At 52.9% G+C, this 27,842-nt stretch overlaps 1 protein-coding gene across 2 annotated transcripts; it reads right to left on the bottom strand.

Annotated features, from left to right (window-relative positions):
• Positions 1-9,589: 9,589 nt before the first annotated feature.
• PITX2 (paired like homeodomain 2) lies at positions 9,590-20,662 on the bottom strand. Of its 2 annotated transcripts, XM_050337649.1 has the most exons (4): positions 20,617-20,662; positions 12,887-13,156; positions 11,941-12,146; positions 9,590-10,153 (listed from the first exon to the last, which is right to left on the bottom strand). In XM_050337649.1, the coding sequence occupies exons 1-4, from the start codon at positions 20,660-20,662 to the stop codon at positions 9,590-9,592; spliced, it is 1,086 nt and encodes a 361-aa protein (XP_050193606.1). The 2 variants fall into 2 exon arrangements, with proteins under 2 accessions (XP_050193606.1, XP_050193607.1); XM_050337650.1 differs by lacking the exon at positions 12,887-13,156.
• Positions 20,663-27,842: the final 7,180 nt, after the last annotated feature.

Here is a 27,842-nt window from a genome sequence, read left to right as displayed (position 1 = left end):
ATGAAGAATAACAAAGAATAAATTATGAGTATCTTCATTACTTTTGTAGAAACTACATTAAGATCACAAACTTAACTGTCCCATTTTCCCTCTGCAAGCTTATTTCAACTAGATTTCTTTTAAGAAAGTGACAAGGCGCCATTAAAATAAATCAGTAAACCAAAATTGCTTGAGCTATATCACTGAAGAATTAGATTCAGAATTATCACTCCTATAACATTCAACCACTGAGCTGATCTACAGAGCACATAGACTTTTCTTAATAAGATAACACATTGGTTTCAGTGGCATTGTATTAGACAAATGTTTCTTGTGACGGTCACTGCACAAAGCATCTAACAGGAATCAGAAAGAATATTTCTTTTCTTCTTCTCAAACTGTTTAATCTTTTCTTCTTACTCAGCCAAAGGACAGGGTCAGCACGGTCTTCATAGCCTGAGCAGCAAGGTCTCTTTCTTACCCCACAAAAAGCCTTCACAGAGCTCCTTTAGAGGGTTTTCTCCAATTTTAATGCACCTATTTTGTTAAACATGAGACATACTCTGGTCCAAAAGAGCTGATCAGTTTCTGTGACCAGAAACTAACTATTTTCTGACCGGAAATTTTTTTAATCTAAGCACTACAGAACCTCCTAGTTATTCTCCTTGCCCAACGATGCAAGATTAAATGAGCCTGTTTAAGGCCATAAGAAGGGAAGCTGTTCCCAGTCCCTTCTCTCCAGCCTTGGAGCCTGGTCCTGACTCAGCATGCTCTGTGAGCACACGCTCCATTCCTGCTGTCTTCCAGGATGAGATGAATTGTACTCATCCTGTTCAAATGCCATTGGAAGCCCAAAGGATTTAAGTATATGCATACATGGCCCATTGGATTGACAGGCATGTCACAGCTTCTGCTCCTTCCAGTGCAAGGAGAAAAACACTACACTGACCAGGGTAGGCCCATAACATTTCCATGTAAACAATGCTCACTTGGGTGCCCGAGCTGTGTTATTTATGTCTCCAGAATTGCCAGCTCTACCAGAGGGAATTTGAGTGGTCTCAAATGGCAGTGCCTGGCCATCACAAGAATTAAGTACTCCATTGTCATGGAAAGAATTGTTAGAGCTGTGCTCCAGTTTCAGAAGCCTTTTTGTTCAGAAGACGGAAAAATGCAACATGGCCTTCACCCTAGACAATTCAAAGGAAACACTCTAAATTCTTGAGAACCTACAACTCTCACTAAACGAGTGATGAGACCACTTTTCAAGGTAATTAATACCCCTTTTTCTTGCAAAAAAACCCCAAACCAAAATAAAACAAACCCACTCCTGTCAGTGGTAGCCATTTTTCCTTCTCTGTTTCAGGGGCTGAAGTTTAAACAAGCACCTAGGTACATGGTCCAGGACTGAAAAAATGACCTGTACATCCCTCCCTATGTCCTTTGCTCGGACTCACTGAGCCAAAGCTGTTGACATGTGAGAATGGCTGTCGCCCTGATCGTGTCACACCGACAGTATTTGTCAGGGATGTTGCCGGTCACCCACTGATTACAAGCTAAAGTCTCTGACCTCCTGGCTCAGCCAGCAGTTACAAGTACATCAAGTAGGACAAAGGTGTCCCTTAACATCCAAATAAACCATGAGAATAAAGCCTGACTGCCTGTTGGTGTTAACAAAACACATGGAGTATTTTTATCTCTGGAAAGCTATTTCCTATTTGTAATACTACTTGAAACCCCTTCCAAGTCTTCATTTGATGTTAGTCATATTCATATATTTTATGCGTCTTGTTTTCATTTTCCAAACATGTTTATTAAAAAATGTTCTCAGGGGTGATGGCCCTTGTGGTAGGAATTTCTGTTTCGGGGGAAGAATACCAGAGTTGGAGGTTTTTGCCAGAAGGATGTGAAAGCTGAAGGAAATAACAATGACTGGGGCTAGAGATTTGTCACAGGGAGTTAGAACGTGAAAATTTACAGTCTGGCCATGAGACAGTCCAGGCTAAAGCCATGAATTTATAGGGAGCATTGCCAAAAGCTGGATACTATTATTTTACTCAAACCCTGTTTTACTTTGCATGAAAAAAAAAATGAGAATTGCCAGAGACTTTGGCTCTGCATACAGAAGAGAAAGGGCAGAAGAGCCACCTCCGTTTCCACTGCTCTTCCCATCCCAGCTGAGGAGAGGGAAGCACATATGACCTTCCCTGTAGAAATTATGGGAATTCAACCACTCTGAACCTCATAGGGAGAGTTTCTACTTGCTTGGGAACTGCCTTTGCACTGAGCGCTGCCAGTTCAGGCTTTGCAGACTTCAAAGCAGCACCAAACTGTCTGGGACCCACTTACACCGACACACCGTCCTCCAGCCTTGCAAGAAATTCCTTAGTTCTGCATCCACCAGAGAAAATGCAAGAGTCTGTGGATCAGAGGGTTGAAAACAACTGCGGGGCTTGTAGATTCCTGCTCCTCTCCAGATAATGCAGCCTTGAAAGTGCCCAGCAAGGCTTTTCATAAAGAGAAGGTTTTATACTCCTTTATGTTTGTATTGTCCCAGCGACCTTGATTGTTGGTGGGGTTGGGTTTTTTAATTGAATGAAAGAAAAGGGTTCTCTTCACCTTTATCTTAAAAGTATGAGGTCTGGATCTGCTGGAAAATTACTTGTGAGACCTCTGGATCTCTTACTTGCACAGAAGTAGCCACTTATATTTATTGCTTTACATATGGTCATAATCCAGCAAATCACTCAAGCATGTGAATAACTTTAAGCATGGAAGTAAGTCCCCTGTGAGGCAGTGGGACTACCACTACACTAAATATACACATCAAGGGATGAGCTCGGCTCCACCCTCGTGTTTTCCGGAGTGCTGCCATTTCTCCCTATACACACCCAACAGGCCAGGGGGGCTTATTCCTTGGGTTCCTTTCCAATTGCGTACATGTCAGGTGCAGATTTGAACTGTGGGCTGCACACTCATTGATCCTCGTCCATGCCTGCCCGCCGAGGCTGTGCAGCACTGCGCTCCCTTCAGACTACATATTCTTCCTTTTTTCCCTTTAATACTGAGAAAAATACGTAGCGAATTTGAAGGGGGGAGCCTTGCTGAGTTTTATGGAACTTTGTTACAACATATGAGTAGCTCTTATCACAGGCACAGAGACACAGACCCCTCGAAGGGCGGGAGCAGCAGGGACAGCTGAGAGCCGCCCCACCTAGGCTGGCTCTCAGGGGTGGGAGCTCTGGCCGCCCTGGAGGGTTAAGGGCCGTGCCTGCCCCGCTTGTTTTTCTCCCTCCCAGTAGTTTGGAGGGAACGAGGCGGTCCCAGTGCCCCGACGGCTGCGGCCGGCGGCACCTTGGTGGTCCCCCCACAGGGCTCCGCTCTCCTCACTGGGGAAAAGATTGCATCCCAGGGCATGCGGGTCGAGGGTTAGGACCGCAGAGAGCCAGCGGGATTTCGGGGGAGAGAAAAGGGGGGAGAGGAGGAAATGGCAAATACTGCGTAGCAACGGTAAGACGTGAAGCCGAGAGCACTAAGTGCATACCAGGATTTATAGGTGGACTTTACGGGACATTTTACTACAACCTGGGAGATTATTCATTTTTGTACATAGCCTGTTACACCGCGGAGCCGCTCCAGCCGGTTAATGTTCAACGCGGGCCGGGCTTGGCGGTGGGTGCAAGCCCCTGGCCGGGGAAGAGGCTGCGACCATCGGCCTCGCTCCGCGCCCGGTCCCGCCACGACCCCTGAGACCTTGGGCTGGCGGGGGGAAACCTCAAAAAAAGGTCAAACGGAAGGAGAGACTGGAAAGCGATCACGCCCCTCGCTCCTATCAGGCGTGGGTTTCACCGAGGCGGCCTGTGCATGGCCAGCCCCTGTGTGGCCGTGCGGGAGCATCCCTCTCATCTGCGGTCAGCGGCTACAAAGCACAGCCCACACAGCACCCTGTGTGTGTGCGCATATGTGTGTGTATGTATGTATGTGTGTGCAATATATATGTGTGCGTATAACCATACATGTATGTGTGCATATGTATGTGCGCACAAATCTGAGGCGCTTCCCCACTTCATTCCGGGTCGGTGGGGAGCCACGCAGGGCCGGAGACGGGTGTCTCCCACGCTCTTGTGCACTCGCACACAGACACACACAAGGCTCACACGGTACCTTCCCCAGCGCCGTGCGCCGCCGCCCGGGCAGGGCACTGAGGCCAAGCGCTCCCGGGTCTTCCTCACTGCCGGAGAGAGGCACTCGCGGCCTCTTGATGCCGGGTGGGCTGCTGGGGTCTTTCCGGCTTTATTTTTTTTTTCTTTCATTCTTTTTTTTTTTCTTCTCTGTTGTCCTGGTTTTGGGCTGGTCGTCAGTCGCGCCCCTTGCCCGCTCCCGACGGCGGGCTCCAGCCGCGCAAATCGCGCCACTCGCCCAGAGTCCCCCGGGGACACGGCTTTGCAGAGTCGCAGCCGCGCAGGGCTTTACGTACCGAGTGGCTCGGCCGTCCCTCTCCCTGCGTGGGGTCAGGCTCCGGCTCCTGCCGAGGTGGTGCCGCAGGAGGACGGATACCTGTCCCCACCTCGGTCACGCTGCCTCCCTCCCGTGGGGATGAAGCCCGTGAGACCCCACTCGCACGCTGCCACCGCCGGGCTGGAGGTGCCGGTCACGGGCTGGTGGCGGCCGTGAGGAGTCGTGGGGCCGGGTCGGGCCGATGGCCCCTCTCGGGCAGTCACAGCCCGCCTCCGAGAAGGCAGAGCAAGCTCGGATCCCGCTCTGGCGGCAACAGAGTTTGCCCGGCCCCGCCTGGCTCCGCGGCGGCGGGCGGGACCCGCGTTGCCCCCTGCACTTCGGGGCAGGCGGGGTTAGGGTGGTCACAGCAAGGGAGAAAGCGACCAGACAAGCCATCCTCGACCCCGATCGACCAGAGGGGCATTTGTCGAGCACCGCCAGACTTCTGGCTCTCTACACAGGGGCGCGGAGCATCAGCTCAGCTCTGCCCTTTCCAGCCCCGTGGATCTGCCCCGCACTAGCGGAGTCGAGCTCGAGAGAAGCGGCCTCAAATGACTTTTTTAATTAAAAATCCCTAAACCAAAATACACACGCACACACACACACACACACACCAAAACAAACAAACAAAAAAAAAACCCATCAAAAAAAATAAAAGATTCCCTTGCCGCTAAAAATTTGCAAGAGAGAGTTTATTTTATTTCGTCTCTTTTCTTTGAGAAGTAGATGCGGGTGCCCGGAGAAATTAACTCCAAAAGGGGTTCGCATTTAGAAAACTTCGTACTTTAGCAATCAATTAGTCCGGCATTGTATGGAGTTCCGAAGGTGTAAATCCTTCCAAGTTTCTGGATTATTGACTGTTACGCTCTATCGGGTGCCTAATATCCAGACCTACACATGTGTAATACGCGTACCAAAGCAGGCATTTAGCAAGGTAAATTATATGCCCCGAAAAAGCGTATTAGCGCCAGTGCTCCGTGAGTCGGTCCTTGTCTTAAGCCGCGGTGTGAGACCCCCCGCCCCCCCCCCAACTCACACACCCCCCGCAACGCCGTCCGCGACGGGCTGCGGACCTGCCCCGCTCCCCGTCGGCCTCCGCCACCGCCCCCGCTCCGCAACGGAGCATTATTGAAACAAACAAGAAAAAAATAATAATTAAAAAAAAAATGTTCCCGCAGCGCGGCTTATGGAGAAAAAACCCAAAGCAACAACAAACCCTTCCCCGGGCTCAGATGTCAACTATTTTCACAAGGAAGTTGTTTCCCTCCAAAAATGCTAATGAGTCTCGTAACATAAAAAAAAAAAAGGTTATTTTATTTTATAGGTACAAACAACTGTACAGGTATGTAAAGATCAGTATCTCGCTGGTTTGGGAAGGCACACGCGGATGAGAGCGCACGTACCAAAAAACAAAGCGAGGAGAGGGCAGCGGGAAGCACAGAAAATAACCCAAAGGAGATACATATCCATATCTGGGCTTTATTTTGACCTTTGCGGGGCGAGGCACGCCGATCCGACGGCCGGGGACTCGCGCACGCTGCCGGGGTTCAAAGTGCGGGAAGGCACCGTCCGGAAACAAAAGAAGGGAGCCTAGGTGGGACACGGCCCCAGGGCGCCATCGGTGGGGAGAGGGCGCCCGGGCCGCCCGGGGACCCCCAGGCCCCCGTGGGGAAGCTGGAAGGGGCGCGCTCCCGGCGCCTCTCCGCGGCCGCGGCTCCGATGGGGGGGTGGTGGGGGCTGCGCAGGCCGGCGGGACTGTGGATTGGGATGTGGATTGGGATGTGGATTAGGAGGCAGACGGCGCTGCCCTCTCACACGCCCAGCGCGGGGGTCTGCGCAGCAGGCGGCCCGGATAGGCCTTCCCGAGAGCCGAGGGGTGGGCGAGGGGGTGCGAGCCCGTTGTTTAACCACTCTCCCCTCCCGCTTCTCCAAATAGATATTTTGTAAATTCCCCATTTCGTTGTGCCTTTTTCTCCCTCTCTCTGCGGCCTCCATTGTTCCAGGTTCACACTGCCACCGCCGATAAGGGGAAGGAAAGCCCCCGGGAAAAAAAAAAAAGACAACAAAAAACCAAAACAAAACACCCAAAACTCCAAAACAACAAAAAAACACTTAACGAAACTCCGCTCCCTCCTAAAACAAAGCAAAAAAAACCCACAAAAAAACCAAACCAAACCAAAAAAACCACCACGACCCAAGATTTTGATTTACGACCTAATCAAAACATTACATCTTTGGTCAAGTGGCGCAGAAAAATGATGACCCTCAAGGCTTCAGCTAGGGGGAGAAAGAGAAATTCAGATTACTCTCGGAGTGATTTATGTCTTCTCTGAGCGGTCACGTTGATTTTTCATCGTTTGAGCCATTACACAGTAGAGTGAAAAACTCTGATCCAGTATTTTTCTTGTCCAGCATCGATATATATTATTCTTCTAAACATATATGCGTATACTATATATTATATATCTAATATTACTCCACGCACACACATATTCTAAATATATATATACCGACATTTTATATATATTTATAAGAGAGGACTATAAATAACCAATGACACCGAGAAGAAACGAGAGCCGGAAAGAGCGTGTAGAATACCGTGCCGATACCCGCAGCGATCCACTCGCTGATTTCCAAGCCCGTCCCGCCGAGAGGGTTTGGGCAGAAAAGCTCCCTCGTTTCTCCTGCTTCTCTGACCCCCGAGGGGGGCTTCCAGGCTGCCAGCACTTCACCGCCGTCACCCTCAGACCTTATGCCCGCAGCCCAGCGAGGAGGAGAAGAAGAAGGAAGACGAAGGGGACATTTTTGGAAGCCCCTGGCACTCACCCGGGTGAAGTGTTGACACGGTGCGGGAAAACCGAGGGGAGCGGCGTTGGGTCGGGGCGGCGGCAAGGCCGAACAAGCCAGAAGGGGGGCCTCTCGCCTTCCCCCCACCCCCAAGCGCGGAGGTTCTTTCACTCCTCCGCCCCCCTGGCAAGAACATACAGAGGAAAAGAAAACAGAAGAAGGTGTAAAATACTGAAATAATTTTTAAAACCCCAACGACACACACAAAAAGACAAAAGACAAAAACAAATCTAAAAAAATTGATGAAGAATTAAAAAAGGGAGTAAGGAAAATAAAAATGAAAGGAGTTAAGTGAAAATAAAAAATGAGGGGGGGGAAAAGGGGAGTCTAGGGTCTGCCCACGCTGCAAATGGTCCCACGGGGGAGTACCTTGATTTCGTGTGGGGGAAGGATTTTCCTCGTGGGAAAGCACAGGGCGCTGACCTCTTCCCTCTCCCCCTTCTGCTCCTTTCCCCCTCTAACCACTGAGGGGGGAAGGAACCCCCTCCACCGTATCCGCCCACCCCCAGGCTACCTCAGCGGCTCCTCCCGACCTCACAAAGGCGCGCAACGAGCGCGCAAAGGCCGCTCAAGGAGGAAGATCTCCTTCACCACGGTGAGTTTCTTTCCTACCGTCCCCTGCGCCCCTCGCCAGTTCACGCGCCTGCGGAATTCCATGGTGTATCGATATTCCCGCCGGGTCCTGTGGTTGCCCACCCTCCCGGCAGCCCCTCCTCGCCCGCCCGGGGTGTGAGCCGATGGGAGGGCCGAGCAGCAATTCATCTTGATTTGTTTCAATTGTCCAGCAATGGCAAAGTTATAATCCTGTATAATTTCACGAACAAGCAGGTTGAGAATGAATGGGTCAATATTATTTAAAACAAAACACACGAGAGCACGACCTTTCCCTTCAACGACGTGTTGCAGCACGAAGTCGCAGGAAACTCGGGGCTAACCTCTCACCCCCCGCGCTCCGCGGGGTTGCGGTTATTTGGGCTGCTCTTTGTTTCTCTTCATGTCTGAAAGGGGGATTTGGAAATAGAAATGTAATATTACATGAAGGATCTCCCCGCTGAAGGGAGAAGGTGAGCGCAGGGGGCGGAAAAGGGGATGGATTATTTTGAACAGGAGCAGTTTGTTTGCAAACTAGCTGCCTTTTTTTTTTTTTTTTTTCCCTCACTCCCTGTTCTTTAATGTAATAAAAGTTTCCTTCACAGCAGGATAAATTTATGCTCCAGATACAGAGACTTTGTGGTTGGTAATTCTCGAGGCCAACGATGACAAATAATCCATTTTCTCAGGGCTGCGCAGGGGAATAAAAGGATCCATGGGGTCCAAGTCCTACGTTTCTCTAGTATGCAACGTTGGCAAGAGGAATTTTTTTTTTTTTACGTGGAAAAAAAAATGCCAACATTTAGTTACATTTCAAAAGTACTACCCCGATATTCCAGAGAAGGAGGTCCAGTAACAACGATCAGTCAATCACTGCAGACTAGTTACCACTGCACATCTTGACTCAGTAAATAAAAAAATCCAGACAAAAGCGTATGCTGTATATTTTACTCCCATGAAATAAAACACATTTTTTTTCATGTTTGCTGAAAAGTAAAACAATAATATTGTACGAAATGTTATACACAGGGCATGTTTTACATTGCAATATCAGAAACATCATTGCATCCACCAGAGGTACTATTCTAAAACTGATATTCACACAATTTTTTTTAATAATTATATGTTAGAAACATACAGTGTCGCATTTAGTATATACATTCCCTTGCTCGCAAGCGAAAAAATCCTAATCGCTTCTGTGTAACATGCTTTATTTTAAAGCCTAACCTTTTAAAAACACTGTTGTGATATTACTAACAACTGCTTTTATAAAATTAATTTGACATTTCGATATATATACATCCTTTCAGTCATTTTTATGTTAACAATGCTAAACTTAAAAAATAACAAGCTTATAGTAACATTAAAATGTCATATCATATCCAGTCAAACATTTGTCCATATATATATATATGTCCTTGTAACTGTTGAAATACTCTTAGTGAAAGAAAGATCTCAGAATCTGTAGAAGGTCCTTTGAAAACAAAGGAACTATCTTATTTCAGTGGTTTCCTCTTTTTTTCCTCTCTCTCTTTCTCTGTCTCTTCCTCACTCTCTGACTCTGTCTGATTTTTCTTCCTTTCTCTTTCTCTCTAGTGCCCATTACTTTCTAGTGAAATTCTCAGTCTCTGCGGGAAATGGGAAGGGATTCCCATGCAGTGTTTCCTACTTGGATGTTTCACACGGGTCTGTCCACCGCGTACTGGCAAGCACTCAGGTTGGAAGCAGGGTTCTGCACACTGGCATAGCCAAAACTGGAGTGCTGCTTGGCTTTAAGTCTCAGACTCGCCAAGCTCGAGTTACATGTGTCCCTATAAACATATGGAGGCGTTGGAGGAGCGTAAGGACAGGCTGGCGTTGGCACTGCAGAATTCAGGGAGGGATTGCTCAAGTTGTTCAAGTTATTCAGGCTGTTGAGGCTGGAGCCGGGGACCCCGGTGACTGCAGAGGGTACCATGCTTGAAGACATACTCATGGAGGAGATGGAGTTTGGAGGGGAGAACATGCTCTGAGAAGACAGAGGGTTGACATTCATGGAGTTGAAGAAAGGAAAGCTTTTGGTGGAGAGGGAAGCAGAGGTCAGGCCCTTGGCCGCCCAGTTGTTGTACGAGTAGCCAGGGTACATGTCATCATAGGGCTGCATGAGGCCGTTAAACTGTGGACCAAAGCCGTTTTTGCATAGCTCGGCTTGCTGGTTCCTTTCTCTCTTTCTCCATTTGGCTCTGCGGTTCTTGAACCAAACCTTTGGAAACGGGGAGCGGGGGAGAGGAAGGGAGGGAGATGCGAGAGGTGAGTTAGTCAGGAACCACCACAACCACCTTTGCAGGTTTTCGGGGTAACAGCAGAGCATGTTCGTATCTAAGTTATATATAAAAATGTGTACGAACATATATATATATATATACACATATATAGGTTCACTTTCTCTGCTGTGGAGCCCCGTGCTGGACCAGGGCAGCGATGTGCTGCCGGGACCACCGAGCACCCCCGGGGCCACCCGGGTTTAGCAAGGTAGATTCGTGGCCGCGTCATTTCACCCTCGTCCACCCCCACCCTTCCATATCCCACCCCCCACCTTCAGTCCTCCCCCCGCATAATTTGTGATGCTCTAATTTGGGTCACAGAGGCCAACACTTCTTTCTTATTCCCTCTCTTCTCTCTTGGCTTTTTTCGTCCTAGAGCAATAGGTGCAAAAGCGAGGGGAAATCGCCTGGAAACCCGCGGAATATTTAAGGCAGTGGTACGGGAAAGGAGAGGGAAGCCAGCAACTAATAAATCCTTGCTTCAGTTTGCTAAAGCTACAAGTTCCTCCTGCGCGAAAGCTTCCAGTGCCGAAAACTATTTTCTAAACAAACTTGTTCGACTGCTCTTGGGGAGGGGAGGGGGGGGCGCGAAGGGTGGTGGAAGAAAAGAAAAAGGGATAAAAAAAAATGGAAAAAGAAAAAAAATCGCCCTTTAACAACGTGCTAAATGAGATCTAAGGGACCCTCCCCGCAGACAATGGGGAAAACGTCCCCTTTCCCAATCCACATCTGGGTGTCTGACCCGTCGGGCAGCCGCCAGCAGCAGCCTTACCGTGTGTATTGAAACCACCCTGGCCCCGGGGTGTTTGTGGTAACCCCCACCCTGGTCGAGCAGGGCGGGGGCCGGCCGTACACCACACCACGGGGACGGGCCCTGTCTGGAGGCATCGCGCGGACCGAAACAAAAACTCCCGCAAAAGCCGCATCGCGACCGACAGTGCTCAGTGCTCAGGCAGGACACCGACCCCGGTCGCGCCCCGCTCCCGCCGCGGAGCTGCCCCGTCGCCAACACCGCCGGCCCGGGGCGGAGAGCCGGCCCCGCTCGCTGCTGACCCCAGTTCTCACTGTCTCTCTTTCCTCAATCGACCTCAGGGAGAGGATTTATGTGGGATTTCCGAAAATCTGAAGGTTGGGCCCATTTACAGGCTTCTTTTTGTATGTGCGTGTTGGGGTTTATTGTTTTTCTTTTTTCCCCCCAGCGCGGCGTTTGCAGGCGAGCAGGATCCGGCCGCGGCATCTCTGCAGCGCCGCGATGGTCCCATAAATCTCAGAGGGGGAGAAAGGGCGGAGAGAGACGCTCGTCGAATTGTGAAACCAAAAGAAATAGAAAATGCAAGGAAGGGCACGTTTGGGAGTGCCTCGGAGTGAAGCAAAAGCTCTTGTGTATTTTACATCTTTTTCTCATTAGAGACAGCGCAGGTTGCAGCCTGTTCCAAGTTGCTTTCTTAGCTAATGTTTTCATTAGCGTTTCGATCAAAAGGAGCGGGACGCATTGCACGGTGAAGGCGACACGTGCAGCAAACCATATTTCGGAGACACAGAGAGGGATCCCAATCTGTCTCGCTCTGACAGAAATGCCTTGCTCTGCCCTGATTTTGTGCAAAGGCTCAGAAGTTTACATACAAGCCAAAATCGAAAGCAGCTGTAAACATTTCAGCCCTCTTTCCCTTCCTCCACCCTCCCTGACCCCCGCTGCTCCGAGTTGGGGTGCCGTGTCGGGACTTACCCTAACCCTGGCCTCGGTGAGGTTGGTCCAGACGGCGATCTCCTCCCGGGTGGACATGTCCGGGTAGCGATTCCGCTGGAAAGTGGCCTCCAGCTCCTGCAACTGCTGGCTGGTGAAGTGAGTCCGTTGCCGCCGCTGCCTCTTCTTTTTGGAGGGGTCCTCGGGCCCCGCATCCTCATTCTTGCTCTGTTGGCTCTTATCTTTCTCTGTAAGGGGGGGCGGGGGACAAAAAAAAAAAACAAAAAAAAAACAAGACGGAAAACGAGGGCACCTCAGCCTCCTCAGCCTCCTCGCCAGCGGCTGGGGAAGGGCTTGTCCCCAGCGCTGCTGGATCCCGCAGACTGCCCCGAACGCGCCTCGGCGCTGTAATGATTAACCCGAGTCGGTCTCCCGCCACCGCGGCCCTTCCGCGCCCGCGGGCACTCACGAGCGGCTCCTCCCGGTGGAACAACCACCGTCGGGACAGCGGGACGGAGCCTCCTCTCCGTATGCAAGCTTTCCGCCTATCTGTATCCATATTATACTCCCATCTGTATACATGTAATCCTTATTATTCGCCTGCCTGTATCCGTATTATTTGCCCGCCTATAACAATACTCTTTGTCCGTATGTACCCGTATTCTTTGTCCATCTGTATCCATATTACTTGCCCATCAACTCCCACATTATTTGCCAGTCTGTATCCATATAGTTCTCCCACCGGTATACATGCTATTCGTCTACCCTTACACGTGTCATTATCTTTCCTATACGCCGGCACACAGACACCACACGCGAAAAACCACAAAACGTATCTCGGCTCGGGTGCGGGGCGCTCCCGGGCAGAGGGGCGGCGGCGCATCGCGGTCCGCGGGGCTGCCGGGGTCGCCGGTCGGGCCGGGTTGGAGTAGGACGGGGCGGTGGGGCGCCCGTCGGGCTGGGGTCCCTGCCGCTGGCCCCCTCTTACCTGCGGCCTCGGGGCTGGAGGTGTCGGAGATGGTGTGCACCTCCAGCCGGTGCTTGGCAGACTCCAGGGAGGAGCGCCCCTGCCCCGGCGCCAGCGCCGTCGCCATGGCCAGCGCGGGCTGGTGGTGGTGGCAAGATGATGAAGAGGAGGAGGAGGAGGAGGAGGAAGGTGAAGAGGAGCACAGCTTATTCCCGGCTCCCAGGCGCTCCAGGTTTAACGAGTCCTTCATACAGTTCATCGGCAAAAGGACGCCAAAGTCTACGTGCGCGCCTGGGGGGTCGGTAGGAGAAGGTATGCGTGTGTCTGTAGGTGTCGGTACGTGTAGAAGCGCCCACGCGGCGCCCCCTCCGCGGGCGCGGAGCAGCCCCGCGGCTGCGGGGAATCAGGGTTGCCAGACGGGGAGCCGCGGCGGGGCGGGCGACGTTCGACTAGCGCCCGGGCGGCACGGTGAGCCTCGGAGCCCCCGCCGCCCGGGGGGGCGCGGCGGCGGCGACAGGCGAGTGGGTGAGTCCGGTCCTGTAAGAGCCGTCACGGCGACACGGCTGCTCCTCGGCCGGCGGCCCCCGGCCCGCCGCGGGTCTCCGCGGGGCGGGGGCGGCGAGGCGCGGCGGCGCTCCGCGGGGCGCTCCTCTCCGCTGCCCGCGCATGGACCCGCGCCGCGGCCGGCCCCGCACCGCATCAGCTCAGCCGCTTCCCTCTTGGCCTGACATCTTAAACCGGCGGCGGCCTTCCCCGCGCCGCACGTCACCCACTCCCGCCCCGCACCGCCCCCGCACCGCCCTCCACCGCCCGCCCTGCCCCGCCCGCGCCCAGCCCCGCCCGCGCGGCCCTCCGCGCCCCGAGCCGCCCCCCGCGCTCTCCCGCTGATGGGCACACCCACACCCTATCTCAAAACCCCCGCCCGGTTTGCCGCGCGGGTGGTACCCGCACCCGGAGAGCACGGCCTCCGGCCGCCCCTCACGGCGTCCCCCGTCGGGGCGGTCCGGGCACGTCCGCTCCGCGCCTCGCCGCACTCGCAGACCCGCGGGGGTAAGGAGTGGAGAGCTCGGCACTGGCAGAGGCGCTGAAGCAAGAAGGAAGAGAGCAGGGAAGCCTCGAACCCGATTCCCTTCTTATGAAGAGGGTGGAAAATAAACAGGACACGGACGCGGCCGGTTAGACGGCGAATCTTAGGCTAGTAACAGCGACAACTAAACACAAGTGACAACAACTTCCCCTCTGCCCGCATCGAAGGCGGAGAACATGGGGGGAAAATCCCCTCCTTGGCTTTGCCATTCCCGCCCCTTCCCTGCAACCGGCTTCCAAAAGCGAGCCTCCAAGGAGGCTTTTCCACCCTGGTTTTACAACTTTTCCCCGTAGTTATTCGCGGGATCATTCCTCCCTCTCGGCGTGGATCCGCAGGGACCGTCCCGCGCCCCCGCAGTAGTCCCCGAACCCGTGCCCACGCAAGCTGTTCACAGAGTTTGGCCAAGTCCCACACCGGGCCGTGCGCCGGCACACAAACTTCTCATACCCCTCTCTGAGGCTTGGGGGCAGGATTTGACCCCTCGCCCGGGCAGCGGCAATAGAGGACGGGCTGCACCGTCCCGCGGTCCCCGCTTACGGGACCGCTGATAGCGCAGGGGCGAGGCTGCTGTGGACCCGCGTCTCGCAGGAGGAAGGAGAAGCGGGGCTATTTCAAGCGCGTCTAAGGCGGTGGCAGGTTGCCCTCCCGTGCTGATCAGTTCCTCCTGGGGCAGAAGGAGTCTGTCCCCGAACCCTAGCCCGCAAAGCCGACACTGCCCCAGGGGAGTCGTGGCTGTGGCAGGGATGGGAGCCCGAAGGAGCCCAGGCGCTGGAAATGCAGGTTTGAGTCTCTATCTTCAATTTATCTGGCCCATCACTGGTATCGAAAAGTTACAGAAAGCTTCCCCTTGATGTAGTTCTTTACACCCCCAACCCAACGCCCAAACTTTTCTGTGTCCCGTTCACGTCCCGCCCGCCATACCTCACCCCCACCTCCCCGCAAGGGTCTTCCTTAGTCGCTGATTCTTGTTCAAGGTATGTATCATCCACTGCAATCTTAGTTATCGCCAAATTATACATATTACTTTCGCAGCCTGTTAGTAAAGAAGGTTAAATTAATTTACATTCTGCTCATTATCTGGTGTTTAAATGACGTGTTTTTATCCCTGAGATTTGGCAAAGAATCTCTTTCCTCAGACCCCACAGCGTTTCGATGGAGACAATGCTCTTACATTTGTAGTGGATTTTAATCTGATAAGACTCTAATTTGCTTAAGTCTTTTAAATAGGGGGTTTAAAATGATTCTAGCCGTTTTCTTATTGAATTTCCGCTAATTCCCCAAAGATCATAAAGTATATGTGTAAAGTAAATATTTCCTCCCTTTGCACCGGCAGCAGATGACCTATAACTAAGTCAATATGAATCCAGCTCCATTCTGCACATTTTGTTTACCAATCATATCCCAGATTCTTCTTAACCTCTCGCTGCCTCCGTGGTCCCGCACCCAGAATCTCCCCCTCCAGCATTTGCCCACGGCGGGGCTGTACCAAGACCGCTGGCAGGGGGCTGCCACGGCCTCGGCCTGGCTGCGAGGGGCACTTGAGAGGGGGCGCTGCCCTTCTCCAGCCCCCAAATCAGGGTTACAACAAGGCTGCAAAGCCCTGGGGAGGGGGAGCCAGAGGGAGAAGGGATACAGTGGTATCTCCTCCCATCTTTTTTTTTTTTTTTTTTTTTTCCAAACGGGGAAATGCAACCCTGAAGCAGATAACACCCATCACCACTTTTTTTTTTTTTTTTCATTGATTAATTTTTAGTCATTTTGGGGCAATGCTAACTTCTTCCGTAGCGGCTCGAAACGAAAAGTCCCTCCCGACTGCGCGGTCTAGAGTGCTTGTTACACGCTTTATGTCCTCGCATAGCTAAGTGCCTGTGCCCACCCGCCGCAGCCCTCTCTGTCCCGGGACATTTGGCGTGAGCAGGCGGTTCCTGGCGCGCTCCCCCAGGGAACGGGGAGAGGAGGAGCAGGGCCCGGCCACTGCGCCACCCTCCCACATCCTCCCTAGCACCAGCCCCGCGTCTCCTAAACCCGGGCGGGACAGACCCTCCCGCCGTTCCTGCTCCCCTAAAAGGGGGACACAGCACTGGCCCGGGCTCTGGCAGCCCAAAGGGAGAGCCTGTCGGCATTTCCTAACGTGCCTTTGATTAAAACTCCCCCACCCCAGGCAGGAGGGGAGCTACCACACAGCATTAGTTGTCATGGTGACCATAAATCACGTAAATCCAAAAATACCCACCTATAATCTGAGATGAAGCTTTTATTTCCCAAGTGAAATAATATTTTAAAAGCTGTCAGCCAACCGAAAAACAACCTAATTGTAGTCACCCAGGTAATATATTAACGGTAAAGATTTCAATTAAAATGTCAAGTGTTTTTAATTTTTTTTTTTTTCCTGCTGGAAGCTCCCATCACCTCTCCCGTTCGGGTCCTGCCCGCAAAGCAGTCTCACCCGCCTACCGACTGTCCGCGCCTGCTGCATATAGCTACCACTACCGAAAAAACCCAAACATTTGGGGGAATTCTTCTCTTTCATGCGGCACTGCGGGGCCCGTCGGGGACGCACCACGGTGGGCTGGAGGGCATCCGCCCGCTGCCAAAAATGGGGAATCGGGGCTGCTCCCCACTCCCCTCCACCTTTTTAATTTTGTGGGGTTTTGACGGTGAGGGGGACTGTGGTTTTTTTATTTGTTTGGGTGATGGGGTTTTTTTGGTTGGTTGTTTTTTTGTGGGTTTGTTGGGGTTTTTTTTTTGTTGGGTTTTTTTTGTGGTTTCCCCCCCCTCCCCGCCCCCCCGAGGTGTTTTTTGACCTTAAACTGCCATCGGCAGAGCTAGCGACCCAGGATACCCGGTGCCGGCCCCGGTGCGGGAGGTTCGGGAGCGGGGCCGGGAGCTGAGAGGCTCGGCTGGGGGTGCCGAAGGGTGGCCAGACCTACTGCGGTAATTTATTTTCCCACTTTTCCTTTATCTCCTCACGAGAACTTTGTTTCTAGGCGTAATACTCCCCTAAATGGATAAATTGGTTCTTATGTAGTCTCCAGCTAGTCCTGTTGTCTTTTACCTTTGGCTTGTTGTCTTTCGCCTATCTTGGATTACCGGGTATTCTCCTCGATGAAGAGCCATTAATTACCCATTCAGTCAATATTAGGAAGACTACAGAGCTTTTTACATAGGATTAAGAAGACATCAGATTGTTCCGTTAGTATATTCCTACTCACGAATAAGCTTTCGTTATACATTTAGTTTTCCCTGGAGTGAGGCTAACAACTGCTGCATATATTATTCCCAGACGACAAACAGGGAGAGGAAAAATTCTATAACCGAAACGCAATAAATAACTTCTAATTTGCGCTTGGCGGGGGGTTCGGGACGGGGAGCTCACCTTCCGCGGCGCCGCACAGGGGCAGCGCACCGGCGGAGTCCCTGTGCCCTGGCCGGGGCACATTCCCGCTCCACGGCGCGGGTCACAATTCCGGGGACAAATTTGGCCACGCTATGTGAAGAGGAGGGTGCCGGTCGGCTGTGCCTGGCGGCCCAGAGGCGGCAGCGACGCCTCCGCTCCGGCTCCGCCTCGGCCCCCCCGCGCTGGCTCCCTCCCGGGGAGGCAGAGCCTGCGTGCCCACCTCGTCCCGAGGCTCAAAAAAGGCACCGGCGACCTTTGCTTTGCACGCTGCCGTGTCTTTAGCCGGCCTGGACGGAAAGCTGAATCAGCATTAGGATTTAAGTTTTCGTTTTTGAAAAAGAAATGTTCTGTTACGAAATATTCAGACCAATTTTTTTTTTTTAAGCGATAGAGTTGAAACAATCGATTTGTGATGCTGAGTGATGATAAGGTGGAATGTAATTTCAACGTTTTATGCTGGATGCTGCTGTTTCAGCAATAACTAGATTATCGATTAGAGGGAAGGATTCTTAAGTAGAATTCACTGAGCTAACAAATCTTATAGATTATATATATATATACACACATACATATATATATATACACACACACACACAAATATCTTAAGCATCCTTTTGCCCTTCATAAAACTTATTCGAACAAACCCATCAACAACCATTTACGTGTGCTGTGGGGCTGCCGAAGCATGTGCTGAAGTTTTCCTAATTTTGTGGGACTGGTCACGCAGCAGCAATTTTCCCGTCTCTCTGGAGAAACCTGACACCCGTCGGACTGCGTTTGACACTCAAGGCTGCAATAATATTTTCATACTTTCCCATTTTCCTTTCCCCGGCGTGGCCACGGACTCGTTTCTTCTGGAATAACCCTCCCTCCCCGCGCCCCATTCCCCACGGGAACCCGGCATGCCAGTGTCGTTTTGGAAGGTCTCCTACTGAATTTCGTTTCCTCCTTTCGCAAAAACATCGCTTTGACCGAACAGTCCTATGTTTTGCTATTACTGCCAGTGGTTCTAGTTAGCGATTATTCTCCTCGTGGCCACCGACGGTGCCTACCTAAGTCGCGAAATTACCTGACTGCCCTCGTAATTTCGAGAGCTGAACTGTGACGGGGATGGGGGGGGGGGGCGGAGGGGTGTCCCCAATCGCCCCTGCTCCTTTCCCCGCCTCCCACCCAGCCAGCCCCAAAGATTAGACCTTTTGCGAAGTCAATCCCATAAAGCATGGCGTACTGGCGGCCAGGTAAGATAAAAATCAACGAGCACCGCGCCGTTTTAAGCAAATCAAAGCCAAGACTCAACAAAACCCTCCAGTATCACGAGAAAACGCCCGTGATTTTTACTCTTTACAGCAAGCCTCCCGAGCAGCTCTGGGCGTCTCGGGACTTGTCATTTTCCGTTGCACAGAGGCAGGGGCTGGGGCTGCACACAAGGATTGTCCACACGTCTGCAGGGATATATTCCCATATGTGCAAGGATATATCCGTATCCGCGGTCGTCGCGTTTCCCTTCCCCGTAAAAGGGAATGGTTTAATGGTCAGGCAACTCCGTGTTGCTTCTTGGACTCGGAGGTATATTTTAATTAACGGCATTAAAGGTGTTTAGATAGCAATTTCCCCTGCAGCCCGGAGAGTCAAAAACAGATCGGCTGGTACGGTAACGAGGCAGGAAATTTTGCGTGTACTACAATAATCCAGGTTCATAATTGATGTTTAAGAAAATAACCATTTGTTTCTCGGCAGAGGAAGTAAAAGTTACCGTGTCAGGCAACATATGTGGATATTACTTTTATAAATACTTAGTCGAATAAAGCTGACTTGGAAGGGCTCATAAATTTATTATATCAGAAAGGTCCCCACTTTCCCATTAGATCGTGCTAAGGGCTTTGATTAAGACCACCTGTTCGTCGGGAAGAAAAGGCAGGGGAGGGTAAAAAGGCCTTTCTTATTTGCAAACCATATATAAAGCAATGTCACCCTTCCTTTCCACATTATTTAACACTTATTACTGGCCGAGGGGAAAAGTGCCAGACCCTGGTAAAGCATATTTGTGCACAATTTAATATCGTGTATGTTTCCGGGATTAAAAATTATCGGCTCATAATACCTTCTCGTTTGGAATTACCCCGGATTTTGCTCGCTAACCTTCCTTTAGCCTAAGCATTTCTTCTTCTAGGGGTTTTGATGTCCAGCTAGCAAATCCTATTTAAAGACTCCAGGGGAGAGTGGACTCGGGAAGGCGACATGGCCCCTCCTGAAATCACTGGATGTTATTTGAGAAATAGCGAGCTGTTTGGCCAAACAGGGTTAATACAGTATTCTTATAAGGAAGTGTTTAACCACGGGACCAGGAATACGTGCATTATTAATTCACTCTAGTTTCCTGTATTATTAATTCAGGTTAATGTATTTTATTTAAACAAAATTACGTTTATCTTGGATTAAACAGTCTCTCGAAATACAGAGCGCTTGTTTTCTTCTTTGTAATATGTTTGCATTGCTGTTTTTCTTTACCACCCCTCGGGCTCGCCTATCAGACCCCCTGAAGTGGGCAGAGGAAGAGTAGGCAGGAACTCTCTCTACCTGTAGACGGGGCGCTGCGGGGGTGCCTACCTCTGGGGGCAGGAAAGGGTTGACAGCTTGTTTACGGGCGAGGGGGTGGGTAGTGTCAAAAAATAGAAAATAAATATAAATACAAGAGCGACGCTGCGGGTGTCTGAACGGCGAGCAGACAGCGATACTTTTTTGGGGGGAGGGGGAGGCGCTGGCGGCGGGGGGATGGTGCGCGGCTGCGGCCGTCGGGGTGCGCGCACCCCCTTTCCCTTTCCCCTTCCCGTTCTTCCCCGTCCCGCGGGCGCGCAGCTCCCGGCGCAAGCGGCGCCCGGCGGGCAGCAGAGGGCGCACTGGCGCCGCGCAGGCTGTCCCGACGCGGGGCTGTCCCCGCAGCGCACCCTGCGGAGCGGCGCGGAGGGGCCGGCGTGCACCGCCGGTGCCGGGGGCGGCCGCCCGGAGACCGCGCTGCCGGCGGGCTCCTTGCGGCCCTCCGGCGCCTCCGGCCCTCTTACTGATGTCCACCTCCTTGGGAAAAAGGCACTCCACGACGGCGGGCTACACCCCTGGGCACGGGGAGGAGGGGACAGGGGAGAGGTGTGTGGGTGGTCAGCGCCCGACGCTTCCCCGGGGGCGGCTCCGCCTGGCTCCAAACCCGCGCATCGCTCCGCACGGCAGCGGGGCCGCTGTGCCTCCGGCCCGGCGGGCGATGGTGTCTCTTACCTAGCTGAACACAGGCGGAGACAAGTTTGCGGCAGTTGGACTCCATTACCCGTTATCTGCAAAAGATGAAGGCACCGGAGTTTTAAAACGATTATTTTGGGATTGAAAAGTACATGCAAAAAAACCCCGAAACGCCGCCGCCCCAGAAGCTGCGGTGCAATGATGCGGGCTGGAACCCTCGCTTTTCTCCAGCGCTACGCTCGGTGTCCCCTCTCCCTGCCTCAGCCTCGGATCGCACCCGAGTTACACTGCGGGACAGGCGCAAACACTCGTGGCGGCTTCCCAGCCCGTCGGACCGCTCGGCCTCCCTCTATCCCTCGTTATTTGGGGTCGAGGAGGAGAGTCCCCTGACCTCGTGGTCGTGTGCGGGACACCCCGGCCCTGGTCGCAGGGGAGCTGTAGGGCAGCGGGCAGCAGCAGCCGCTAACCCCACCATGGCGGAAGTTGCGCGGCAGCGCCTCCGCGCTCCCCGGCCGCCACCGCCGCCGCCTCCCCCTGTCTGAGAGGTCGGGCAGTAAAATCACAGGATTAGTGCCTGATTGAGATGTCTGTTCGTGAGATATTACAAAATTCATTATCACAGCTCTCTACTAACTCGATATGAAGTAACACAGATGGGATTTTATTAGTCCAGGCTTCAAATGTTTACTTATGATAATTTCGGGGGAAATTTGCATGTCACCATCATTTCGGTAATCTTTCTTCTTCTTCATCGCTTCTTTTTTAATGTCTGGACCGGGCGCATTATTAGCTGGTGCTTAGAAATGCGGCAGGCTGGGGCCGAGGCACGTTTGGGATGAGCAGCGCCAGCCGCAGCACTCGCCGTGCAGGGCCCCGAGGCCCCGACCCTTCCACCCTCTGCCGGGCTGGCAGGATAAGGCCGTGGAAAAAGGGAAGGAAAAGCTGGGCGGGGGGAGGCGGGCGGGGGAGAAAGGAAAAAAAAAAAAAAAGGAAAAAAGAAAAAAATAGGAAGGTGCCGTTATCGGGACTCCTTGGGGTCATGTCGTGACATGGAGGTTTATATTCCAAGCTGAAGGACGCCAGGGAGGAACTCCCTCCAGAAGCCGGGCCTAGCACATGAGCAGCGCCTAAATTAATCAAGAAGGTGATTGAGAGAACCTGAAGTCTTTGCCGATGGTCCTTATTTCGGCATAGGTCTCCGTCAATATCAGTCCTGCGTGACAAATTCGGCTGCCCTCCCCCGCGGCCTGCCTCTATGACTGATTTATCTCACGAGGGGAGACACACGGCTCCCCCCACACACATGCAATGCCACCGAGGGGAAGTTTTTCCTCTCTACTCAAATGCTGATCTCCTCCAAGAAAAGTACCTTTCCCGGACAAATTATTATTCCTTCCTTGCTCTCAGTTGCCCGTATTGCTCCTTCCCTTTCTCCTCTCCATATCCTCTTTTAATTTTTGTTGCAAGGCACATCACAGCACGGGGCCAAGGGGAGCGAGAAGCCTTTCCCTCTATTGTCTCCATCCCGGCGACTCAAACGAAAGCAACTCCACTCGCTTTTCCATTTCTCCGAGCACTTAGAATTAAATACCTCCGCACCTCCGCGCACCCACAGCCCCAGCAAACGCACCAGCTGTGCGACCTTCCCTTTCTCCGCGGCCGGGCCCGCTCAGCAGCAACCTGCTCGAGCAACTGCAGGGTACGGACAGGAAAGCTGTGTCAAACGGTATTTTTATTTTTTTCTCTTATTGGTATCTATTGCTATTCTTTCAGGAGAAAAAAAAAATCCACAACACCCCAGAAAAAAACAAGAGTCGCTTGGCAAGGATCTCAGCACAGCCCGAAATACTGTGGTCCGTGATTTTGGCGGGAGGCTTTTCGCCAGAGGCCCGCGGCCGCTGGCTCTCAGACGAAAGGGGGTTCCGTGCGGGGCCTACCCTTTCCCAGTGCCCGCAGGGCAACTATACCCCGTCGTCCTCCCGCGGGGGGTGCTGTGGGGTCCCAGCCGCAGACCTCGCAAGCCGGCGCGGCAGACCCGCCCGCATCGCTTTTGGGAGGCCCGAGCGCGGGCCGGCGCCGCTGCCGCCCCCTGCCCGGGTGCGCGGCTCCGCGGCGGGAAGGCGCTGCCTGCGCGCCCGCTTCCCGGCGCCCGCCCCGCCGGGGAAGGCGGAGAACGGCACTGCGGACAAGCGACGCGGGGGCAGCGCTTGTTTTCCCCCTCGCTGACAGCCCCGTGGGACGGGCCGCAGCCGCTCAGGAGGACATCAGAGACTCAGGTCCGCGGGACCCCGTTCAGCCGCCCCGCGGCCCCGCCGCCCGTCCCGGGGTGCGCAGAGCCGCGACCGGCCGGGTCGGCAGCCCCGCTCCCGTCCCGCCGACACCCCCCGCGCCTCCCGCACTCACCGGGGCCGGTCGCGCTGTCCGCCCCGCTGCTCTCGCTGCTGGTGCCTGTGCTGGAGGGGGCGGCGGGGCCGCGCCGGGCTCCTGCGCTGGCTGCGGGGCCGCGGAGCCGCCGCTGCCTCCCTCCTTCCCCGGCCCTCCGCGCCCTCGCCCCGCCCCGCCCGCCTCCCCGGGCCCTGACGTCACGCAGGCTCCTCCGAGCGCTCCCCGCCGTAGGGCCGGGCCGGGCAGCTCCGCGGCTCTCCGCGGGCACAGGCGCAGCGGCGGCGGTGGTGGCAGCCCTCGGCCGCCAAGGGGGCAGGGGGCAGGACGGAGGACAAAAGTCGGCGGCGGCGCGGCGCCGGGATAGGTAGCCAGAGGAAAACCGAGGTGAGCGAGGACGGCCGTGGCCTCTCCGCGCCCGCGTAAGGCACGCCCCGCTCCGCCAGGCTGGGGAGGGGGGCACAAGTAACTGTGGCCGAAGTTTCCCGGTCCGGGCCGGCGGCTGTCCTTGCACCAGGTGTGAAGAGGGATCGCCAACCCATTGGGAGAGGTCTCGGTTTTCTTTTTTAACCCACTAATATTTTTTCCCAATTTTTCTTCTTACTCTTTTTTTCTTTTTCTTTTTTTTTTTTTTCCCTTTTTTTTTTAATTCGGAGTGCTCTTGTTCGTGCCCGTATCCGGTGTCGATATTTCGGCTACCAGTGCCAGGCTAGCCGAAATGCTGCCGCGTCTCTCTGTTACTCGTCCTGCATCATCTATTCACGATAGCGAGAAAACGCTACCTTCTCTCCCCGTTCCCCAAACGACACCGAGTTGGCTCGAGGGGGATATTTATTTTCGATTTTGCCGTGTTTTCCGTGTTAAGAAAATATTGAAGTCGGATTTCTTTATTAATATCAAACTAAAGCGACTAAATCTCGCAGCATTTCCGCGGCTTTGTTTATAGGGGAACCACGCGAAAATAAAATAGGCACTTTCCTAACTCAGAGGCTATACCTGATCTCTTTGTGGCTATTTTTAAATTATTTCAGCCTGGAGTGAATTTTAGTTATTTATAGTTGTGGGCAGGGGGATAGGCAATTATTGCTGGAGGGAAAAGCGAACTCTTGGAAGAGGCCAAGTTTTCCGCGTGTCGTTAAGTCAGTGACTCCTGTGGAAAGTCCAGATACACCCGGCAGCACCGCTGTTCCCCGGCGTGCTCAGAAAAGCCCTTTGAATGCTACGCCGCAGAGGCTGCCGAGCCAAGCGGAGGGGGTGGCTTCCTCTCGCAAGAAATTAAATCATGTGGGAAAATCTAGGGAGAAATAAATAAATTAATTCATTGAGTCCTTGGCTACCTGCGTTTCTATCCCTGGGAGTTCTCTGCCAGGTGAAATCCAGTTTTTTCGCGCATCTGAAGAAAGAGCGGGAGTGAGAGGGACTCCCAGCTCCCACCTCCCAGTTGTGTTTACCCGGGAAAAGCAAACTGTTTGCGCCGGTGAGCATCTTCCCCACACGCCCAGCCCCGCTGTGCTTTGGGCAGGGAAGGCATGGCAGGCTGGGGCGCCCGCCTCGGCAGCGCGGCCGCGGAGCGGGACCGCCCGCGGCTCATAGCCCGCCTCCGCGCCGGGCGGCAGCGGGCTCCGTCCGCGCCGGAGCGGCTAAAGTGAGCAGCTGGTGGGAAATGCAAATGGCTCCTGGAGAAACATAAGATACTGGATGATTTTCATTCCCTCCTCGAGTGTGTGGAAGGAGCTGGACATACGTTTCACGCTCCTAATCCTTCTTTTACATTTTTAGTCATACTCCTATTAAACAACTAATTAATGCCTAGAATCACCAGGGAATACATTAGACATGCTGCCGTGGAAGAGGGGTTCCAGGGTGTCTGGAAACTATGGAGCCGACTTAATACGCGGATTTCATTTTTTTTTCCCCTTCTGTCAAAGCAATAAATGTAATAATAGATTTCAAGGCGAGCAAAGGCCGCGGCGGCTGCATTAATAGTCTATCTTCCCCCTTCCACCAGCGCAGTGACAACAGCTTTAAACCCCCCCGAGAAGGCTCGGGAGCCCTTCCTCGGCTGGCTGAGGCGGGGGACTCACAGCCGACCCTCGGCCCGGCGGGGAAGCTAAGAGCTGTGCGAAGAGCCCTCCGTCCCGGCCCCCGCCAGCTACGCCGGCTTTCCAAACCACTTGGAAAGAGGGTCGGGGTTATTCATCGCCCTGACGGACGGAAAAGCTGTTTATTAAAAGCTTATCGCGACTATCCGTTTGCAGGCACTTGGCGCAGCCAGCGGTGCTCCCGACGGCGGCGGGAGCCGCGGGGCTTCTCACCAGGTGATCCTGGGTCACAGTGTGGGTGAGGCGAAGGAGAGCCTGGGCTGCTTCCCCGCTGCCGGCCGGGAAGGGTTTTGCTCAGGGAAGGGGGAAGGTAAAAAAAAAAAAAAAAAACACACGACAAAAAAACCCCAAAGCGTATGTAGCCGTGACTGAACGCAGAGTCCAGCCGTGTTCCGAGCAGCCCTCAGCGTCTGGCACAGGCCGCCAGCGTTGGGGAACAGGCGGAAAAGGGAGTTATCCTGCAAAGTGCGCGGTGGGGCAATTCACGACCATTTACTTTCTTCATTCCCGGATTATGATCTCAGCCCTCGCAAGCAAACCCTCTCGTCTCCCCCCAGCTTCTCCTCCCACCTCTCTGAGCTCCTTATCTGTCAGCAAGCGAGTATGTAAATACCTATAGCTGGCTATGTTTAACACACTCAAACATTATTGATTTGTTGGGCTGCTCGAATATTTTCTTCCTGTCCAGATCTGGTTTCAAATTGCTCATTCAGGCGGTTCGTCCCCGATGTTACAATACAGTAATTGTTAAAAAAAAAAAGCATTTCAAATGGACCATTTGATTTGCATATAAATTAAAATTATTATGCCTCGCGAATTCCAGTGTTTTATAATCATTTAGAAATTAGCGCTTAACCACTTGATCTGAAAGAAAATATAAATGTCTGTATTGACTTACTAATGAATTGCCTAATTAAAGAGTCCCGAGTACGTCGTTCGTTAGGAAGATTGTTAAATCGGGGCACGCTAGGGGTAGGGATGACGGTGCGAAACGGAACGAAGCAACCTCTGTTAACACAGAATAACATAAGCTTCATACAGTGATTCCCATATTTATTTTCCTTTGCTTTGATCCTTTATCCCTCTTCTATTATTTTTTTTTTTAATTTTTCTGTCTCTTTCTCTCTCTCTCTCTCCTCTTTCTCTTCCTAATTTATTTTTAAAGGAAATAAAAAGAAGAAGCAGAGCAAATGTCTGCCGCTTTGCTCCGAGCCTGTGATCGCCTCTCCCCGGGCGGGCGGGATGCTCGCGGCCGGGGCCGCTCTTGACTCCCACCTTCCCGGCACCGACTGGCTTCTGGGAGCAGGGAAGCGCAGCCAGAGCCGGCGGAGCACGTCCTGCCAAAGAGATGCTAACAGGGCACTTACCTTCGTCATGAGACTGGGGATAAAAAGGTAGCTCTTCTTAGGACAGGCAGTGCAAAGGAATGCGAGAAGTACAGGGAAAGGAAAAAAAAAAAAAAAAGAAAGAAAGAAAGAAAGAAAGAAAGAAAAAAGAAAGAAAAAAAAGACCGGCGGTGCGAAAATCTGTAGCCTCGGGGGCTAGCCAGCAACCCCTTTCATTTCAAGCACTTATTGATTTGCTGTTGTCATCTTTGGCGACGCAGAAGGACACTTGAAAGAATTTCTGATGGGGCTCTGATCTGAGAAACGAGGTGACCTGACCGGGCTCTCACCATGTTCTTAATTACCACATCAACTACCTTAAAAATAAAATAAAATTAAAAAAAAAAAAAAAAAAAAAAAAGGAGGGAGGGGGAAGGGGGGGCAAGAAAAGGAGGATGGGAGGAGGGGGAATATTTAACAGCAACAGAGTTTGCTTATCCGAACTTTTTTAACCACTCAAAAACTCTCCCACCGCTGTAACCTCAGCCCCGCACAGAGACCCTGCCATCCTCGCCCGCCTCAGCCTCCGCTCCCCGGAGCCCCGAGCTCTCGGTCCCCCGGTGCAGCGACCCGGCGAGCCCGCAGGCGTGGAGCAGCCGCGGGGCGCTGCGCAGGGGCCAGCGCCGTGAAACCACGCTCCCGCCCGGCGGCCAAGTCTGAGCCGAAGCCCCCCGAAGCCCCCCTTTCCCTAGCCCGGACCGAAAGCAGGTCTGGGGAGCAGTCCTCCGCGGGTCCGGGAGACGAGCCTGGGAAGGGAGTTGCTAAAGAAAACACTTCAAATGCAGCAGATTTCAGAGGAGAAGGGGAGAGAGGTCAGGACAAGGGGGGTGTGTGTGCATGTGCGTGTGTTACACTCGGCCAGACATGCAAGCCTGTGACTTGTCTGCAGCCAGCTGTTTGAGTATCATCAAAACTAGATGTATACACGTTGAGCAGGGGAACCAAAAGGAAAATTCAGATGAGGAAATCAACATGAAAGACATATTGTTGAAGGCACTGAAAGGCAAATAGTGTTTGGTGTTGCTTGTACACAGGCATACAATGCTGACAGATGACAGCAGTGCACTTGGCTGAAGAGAAATACATTGCCTTTGTCCCACATGGTGTGCACACACATGCACATTCCTTCTTCCTGCTCTGGCTTCTCTTTCTGAAGGACAAAGCAGACCCCATTTTTATAAGCATCATCTTCCCCACCACACTTTTTTCTTTTTTTTTTTTTTTTTTTTTTTACAAACACACGCCACTCCTCCCATGTGTAGTTACTCTTTATTTTAGTATCAGAAAGCTGAGGGATGGGATTAGCAGCTATTTTGGCATCTCTTATTCTATCTACCTCCCAGCAGTGTCTGGATCCAGGCCGTGAAAGCTCGGCAGGTTTTCACTTAGTATTTTG

Source organism: Myiozetetes cayanensis, unplaced genomic scaffold, assembly GCF_022539395.1.
Source record: "Myiozetetes cayanensis isolate MyiCay16 unplaced genomic scaffold, myiCay2020 scf7, whole genome shotgun sequence".
Taxonomy (NCBI): domain Eukaryota; kingdom Metazoa; phylum Chordata; class Aves; order Passeriformes; family Tyrannidae; genus Myiozetetes; species Myiozetetes cayanensis.
This window is presented reverse-complemented; position numbering and strand designations above follow the sequence as displayed.